This window comes from Mus caroli, chromosome 11, assembly GCF_900094665.2.
Source record: "Mus caroli chromosome 11, CAROLI_EIJ_v1.1, whole genome shotgun sequence".
NCBI lineage: Eukaryota > Metazoa > Chordata > Mammalia > Rodentia > Muridae > Mus > Mus caroli.
Genome location: NC_034580.1, coordinates 57,233,408 through 57,239,921, shown reverse-complemented (window position 1 = coordinate 57,239,921; position 6,514 = coordinate 57,233,408). Strand labels below are relative to the sequence as shown.

The 6,514-nt window shown below is 39.9% G+C and overlaps 1 protein-coding gene across 28 annotated transcripts in view; it reads left to right on the top strand.

The window, feature by feature from the left end:
* Window positions 1-6,514, top strand: part of Ncor1 (nuclear receptor corepressor 1) — a 142,434-nt gene that overhangs the window by 44,434 nt on the left and 91,486 nt on the right. For all 28 annotated transcript variants that reach the window (XM_029483963.1, XM_021177219.2, XM_029483964.1 and 25 more), the window contains one exon: window positions 5,859-5,972. In XM_029483963.1, coding sequence (XP_029339823.1) covers window positions 5,859-5,972 — 114 coding nt within the window. The remainder of the gene's footprint in view (window positions 1-5,858; window positions 5,973-6,514) is intronic.

Below are 6,514 nucleotides of genomic sequence, written 5' to 3'. Positions count from 1 at the left end.
ACATACGAATAAACATTAAAATGTTTTCATTCCTTTTTTTTTTTTGCTTTATTTTTTTTTAAAAATATTTTTTTTTTTTTTTTTATTTTTTTTTTTTTTTTTTTTTTTTAATTTGGCCTTTTGAGACAGGGCTTCTCTGTTGTAGCCCTGGCTGTCCTGGACTCCCTTTGTAGACTAGGTTGACCTTGAACTCACAGAGATCTGCTGGCCTCTTGCTCCCTTGGGCTGGGATTAAAGGTGTGTGTCACCATGCCTAGCTATTATTGATTTTATTCTAAGTTTTTGTAGAAAATCTTTTTTTCTTTTTCTTTTGCAGAATCTTCCTTGGTAGCCCAAGCTGCCCTCACACTCCTGGTACCCTTGTCTTAGCCTTCTCGCTATTGGAATTTGTGCTGTAGGCCGATTGCAAATATTTTAGTAATAAAGGAATTTTGAGTTTTATTCACAAAGAAATGCTTGTTTTACATTTGTTTGTTAGTCATGTAGTTTTTCCTCCTTTTAATCTCTTAGTTTTAAAAGGACCATGCACCTTTAGGTTTAGCTTTATTTGTGCCACATTATCTATTTTTTAAAAAAATAAATTTCTAGTTTAATTCAACAGTATTTATATGGGGATTTAAGTTTATGAAAGCAATAAGTTATAATTTTTTTTTCGACACAGGCTTATGTATATAACTCAGACTAGCTTTGAAGCCCAGTTCCTTAGACTAGTGGTTCTCAGCCTTCCTAATGGTGTGATTCTTTAAATACAGTACCTCATGCTGGGTTGACCCCAAGCCCTAAAATTATTTTGTTGCTACTTCATAACTGTAATTTTGCTGTTGTTATGAACTGTAATGTAAATATCTGATATGCTAGATATCTGACCCTTTGGAAAAGGTTGTTCAGCCACCAAAGAGATGGAGACCCTTAGTGTGAGAACCACTGCCTTAAACTGACTTGGAATGCAGTGTAGTCTTCCTGCCTTTCTTCATCAGTGGAAATCAGTGGAAATTAACCACTGCACCTACCTGTTCCTTTCTTTTCTTTTCTTTTCTTTCTTTTTTTTTTTTTTCCGAGACAGGGTTTCTCTGTGTACCCCTGGCTGTCCTGGAACTCACTCTGTAGACCAGGCTGACCTCGAACTCAGAAATCCGCCTGCCTCTGCCTCCCGAGTGCTGGGATTAAAGGGGTGCCTCCATGCCCTGCCCTGTTCCTTTCTTTAAGAAATATTGTGTGTGTGCAAGCGTGTACACATGCCTCAGTGGGCATGGAAGTTACAGAATAGACTTGTTTCTTCTCTACTTCTACTTTTATATGGTTCCTTAGTTACAGTTCCCACTGCTGTGAAGAGACACCATGACCAAAGCAACGCTTATAAAGGACAACATTTAATTGGGGCTGACTTACTGGTTCAGAGATTTAGTCCATTATCATCAAGATAGGAGTATAGCTGAGTCCAATCTGGCATGGAGCTGAGAGTTCTACATCTTTATCCAAAGGAATCCAGGAACAGACTGTCTTCAGGCAGCTAGGAGGGTCTCAGAGTCCACCCTACAGTGACATACTTCCTCCAACAAGGCCACATCTCCTAATAGTGCCACTCCCTGGGGCAAGTGTATTCAGACTGCCACATTCCACTCCCTGGCCCCCACGGGCCTGTTTAAACACTTGAGTCTATAGAGGTCATACATAACTAGTCACAGAATAATGCTAAAACAGTCTAACTTCAGAAGTCCCGTAATACAAGGTCCCCAATCTCAACTATGTTTAAAAGCCCAAAGTTCAAAGTCTCTTCTGAGATTCATCCAATCTCTTGTAATCCTCTGTAAAGTCAAAAATCAAAAAGCAGGTCACATACCTCCAATATCACAGGACATACATTACTATCCCAAAATTCCATAGCGAGGAAATACTGGACCAAAGCAAGACAGGAAACCAGTTGGGCGAACTTCAAACTGTATTTCCATGTCTGATGTCAAAGCACTCTTCAGATCTCCAATTTCTTTTTCCTCTGTGTTAACTGCAACAAACTTCTTCTTTCTGGATTTGTTCCATTTCTTATTAGCAGCTTTCCTCAGCAGGTATCCCACGGCTCTGGCATCTATAACATCTGGGGGTCTCTAAGCCAACTTCAACTTCAAAGCTTCTTATCCCAATGTCTGGGATCCACCCATGATTTTCTGGGCTCCTCCAAAGGGCTGGTGTCACTTCTCCAGCTCTGCTCTCTGTAGCACTTTAGGTTTTGGTTGATCCCACTCCACTGCTGCTGCTGTTCTTGGTGATCATCCCATGGTACCGGCATCTCCAGTCTACTGGGATCTTCTGCTGCAACTAGGCTTCTCCTATAGCCTCTCATAGGCTCTCTTCATGGTGCCAAGCCTCAACTTCTTTGCATGACCCCTTCAGTCTTGGGCCTTCAGCTGCAATTGAGGCAGCACCTTCACCAGTATCCTTCCCTGACCTCTCACAGTGCCAAGCCTCAGCTGCTCTCCATGACCCCTTCCTGCCTTCAAAACCATTACCACCTTGGTGACCCTTACACATTACCAAGTCCAAGTGCAGCATGAGGTACAACCTTGGCTATCTCTGGAACACAGCTTCTTTGTGCTCTCAGAAAACACTTCCCAGAAGATGTCACCTCAATGATGCTGGTCTCTTCTTAATGACCACTGATTTCCTAGCTCAGGCTAACCAGCATCAATTCTCCCAGTAATCTTCTCCTCTTGACGATAAAGCCAGAGACACGTGACCAAAACTGCCAAAGTTCAGCTGCTTTCTGTGGCTGGAACATGGTCCCCTCATTACATTACATCTTCACCAACTTTCTGTTTTCCAGTGCTTTCCTTCACTGCCCAAGCTTGGCTGTCCTGAAACTTGTTCTGTAGACTGACTTTGAACTCAGAGATCTGCATAGTTCTGTCTCTTGAATTCCAGGCTTAAAGGTGTGTATCGCCATGCCTGGACCTAAGCTTTTCTTACCTGGAATTTGCTGGTCTTGAATTCAGAGATTTGCTTACCTCTCTCCTAGGATTAAAGACTTGTACTACAATTTGTGGACCTAAATTTAGCTAGGTGGGATATTGCCTCAAATCTGTTTATCTTCTTAAACACAGGACTTAGCTCCATTCTACCTCCTGGTGCCCCTTTATTGCTTGAATCATACATTTTACATTTTTCATTTCACAGCTTGCTTCTTTTCATCAAATGTTCTTCAAAAGAGTGAAATTATTAACTACACAACAGAATTTATACCAGGCTGTTTTGAGACTTCCTTTGTCTAAAGTTAATCTTAGCCTCAGGCAGATTCTTTAGACAATGGCAAAAAGCAGCCATGTTCTTCACCAAAACATCACAAGAACTGTTTCTAGGCCACATAATTCCACCACTGAAATCTCTGTGCCAGCAGGCCTGCACAGTTCAAATCACCCTCAGCAGCACTTGTCTTTCATATTCCTACTAGGATGGTACCTTAAACCCCACTTTAAGCATTTCATGGCCTTCCAAATTGGGAGTCCTCAAATCCACATTCTTCCAAACAAAAATATGGTCAGGCCTATCACAACAATACCCTAGTCCCTGGTACCAGCTTCTATCTTAGAGTTTCCATTGCCATGAAGAGACACCATGACCAAAACAACTCTTATAAAGGACAACATTTAGTTGGGGCTGGCTTACAGGTTCAGAAGTTCAGTCCATTATCATCAAGGCAGGAGTATGGCAACGTCCAGGCAGGCATGGAGCTGGAGGAGCTGAGCTAGTAGACTATCTTCAGGCAGCTAGGAGGAAGGTCTCAAAGACCATCCCCAGTGACACACTTCTTCCAACAAGGCAACACCTTCTAATAGTGCCATTCCCTGGGCCAAGCATATTCAGACTACCATTCATGGTTTTCGTGCCTAGGGCTCAGGTCATCAGGCAATTGCTTTTACCATCTTGCTAGACTTTACTATTTCTTTCTTATCTGTCCTTTCCTATTTTCGTAAGATCTGACCATGTTGAATTATTTCTAAACTCTGAAATAGTTAAACCTTGTAATTATTTTTTTAATAAGTGTGTGGCAGAACATTGGTTAAATCAGCTTGAAGTAGTGGAGATATTTGTGTGTGTGTGTGTGTGTGTGTGTGTGTGTGTGTGTGTGTACGTACATACCTGTGAAGATTTTTTTTTTCTACTGGCGATTCCAGTGTTTTTTCTTGTTTGTTTTAATTCATTTTTGGTTTTCATTACATCTTGACCACAGAATCCCTTCCCTCTACTCCTCCCAGACCCCTCATAATCCTCAAGTATTTTTTTAAAGTGCAATTATAGTTCTTTTAGAAATAAGTTTTTCCATCATCTTGGTGGGTATAATTGTATTCTCTGTAATACTTTGTATTTCTACCTTTTTTTGGTTTTATTCCTAGCCATTTGATTGTTTCTTCCCCATGTTGTTCCCCTTCCCAGTTCCCATTCCCTTTCCTTTCATAGTGCACAATACTCATGCATTCGATTGCTGACAGAATTCCTCACATTCATCTCTGCATGTGTATGTTTATATTTGTAAATGCACACATGATAGTGTGTGTGCATGTGGAGCTTAGAGAACAGTCTCAGTTGTACATGATGGGCTGTGTGCATGATGGACTGTATAGTATACATGAAGGTTTGTGTGTTCATGTGGACAGAGGCCAGTTGTTGTTCTTTAGGTGCTGTCAACCTTAATTTTGGTGACAGCATCTCTCACAGGCTTAGAACACCCTGATTAATTATGCCAGGCTCTCCCTGTGTCTGCCTTCTCAGGATGGGACTACAGGCATGTGCTATCAAGCTTAGCTTCTTCTCTGTGGCTCTGGGGATCTGTGACCTCTGGGTCCCTGTGCATGCAAGGCAAATGCTTTGTCAACTGAGGTATCTTTCTAGCTCTCATTTCTCTTTTCTGTGTTGTGTCTCACTCCCCACTCCCTTTTATGTACCTCCATAGTCCCTGTTGGATATGGTCTAACTTACAGGACCTTACTGTTGGTCTTCTTGATAGTATAGATCATTTTTTCCCTCTCTCTTACATTAGACTTTATCTCTACCTAGTTGTCTATGTTGATATTTGTTGAGCATTTACTAGGTTTTAGGTTTTTAGGAAAAAAAAAAAGCAAGAAAGGCAGACAAATTCCTGTTTACAGTAATAGATAATCTTTACTGTGCTTTTAGAATTGTAGTGTCTGCTATGTATAGATCATTTAATCCTTGTTTAAAAAAAAAACCCTGTATGATAAATAGTATTGTTATCCCTACTTCATGTATAAGTGGCCTAAATAATTGCTTAAGTTTAGGAAAAAATTAATTAAAATCATGCCTTCAGGCTCAAACCTAGACAGACTAACTAACATAGGCTAGTAGATAGCCTGCTGCTTTATAATTTATATGCCAGCTGTTGAGTGCCTCTTGACAAGAGGAGGATTCAATAGATAGAACAGCTGGGTGTGGACATGGTTCTACTCTGAGCTAGGAATTCATACTCTAATCACAAGAAACCGTCACAAATACGGAGTATCTGTAACATGTAACTTTCCCCAGTATTGTCAAAGGTTATTCTAATAGAGGTATAAGGTTCTTTCCTTAAACTTAATTTGTCTTTAATGTTTCTCTTTATCAAAATTAAAATATTCAAGGTTTTCTCTTTCGGTTTTACATCTATCTAGATTAGTATGATTTGTGATGTTTAGTTACTAAAATGGATCTGGTTATTTTCCTTTGCTCTTGGATCCTTGAGACCCTTGTAGAATAAATGCTTATTATTATCCTGTAGAAGCAACATGAAGTACACAGTCGCCTGTGTTCTCTCTGGCTAGTGAGTAGTGATCTGCAGCAGATGTCTAACGTTTTTTTTCTGGATCTTTTAGCAACAGCTAGAAGAAGAAGCAGCTAAGCCCCCTGAGCCAGAGAAGCCTGTGTCCCCTCCTCCTGTGGAACAAAAACACCGTAGTATTGTCCAAATTATTTATGATGAGAATCGGGTAAGTTTACATTTCCTCTGACAATATAGGCCTTTAAACCTGTTTGACTTTGTTTTCCAGTATATTCTTTTTTTAATTACATTTTTTAAAAAGATTTATTTATTTATTATATGTGTGTACACTGTAGCTGTCTTCAGATACTCCAGAAGAGGGCATCAGATTTTTGTTACGGATGGTTGTGAGCTACCTTGTGGTTGCTGGGACTTGAACTCAGGACCTTTGGAAGAGCAGTCAGTGCTCTTAACCGCTGAGCCATCTCACCAGCCCCAGTATATTCTATTCTAATCATATTAAAGTGTGAGTTGTTCTGTCTTATATATGATGTAAATATTACTCACTGGTTAGAATTTTATCATCTAATTCTATCATACACATACTGCTATGTAAACTGAATAGTACATGATATAAAACAGTCATCCTGTAGCTTTTTTGCTTTTCTTTCTTTCTTCCTTCCTTCCTTCCTTCCTTTCTTTCTTTCTTTCTTTCTTTCTTTCTTTCTTTCTTTCTTTCTTTCTTTCTTTCTTTCTTTCTTTCTCTCTTTC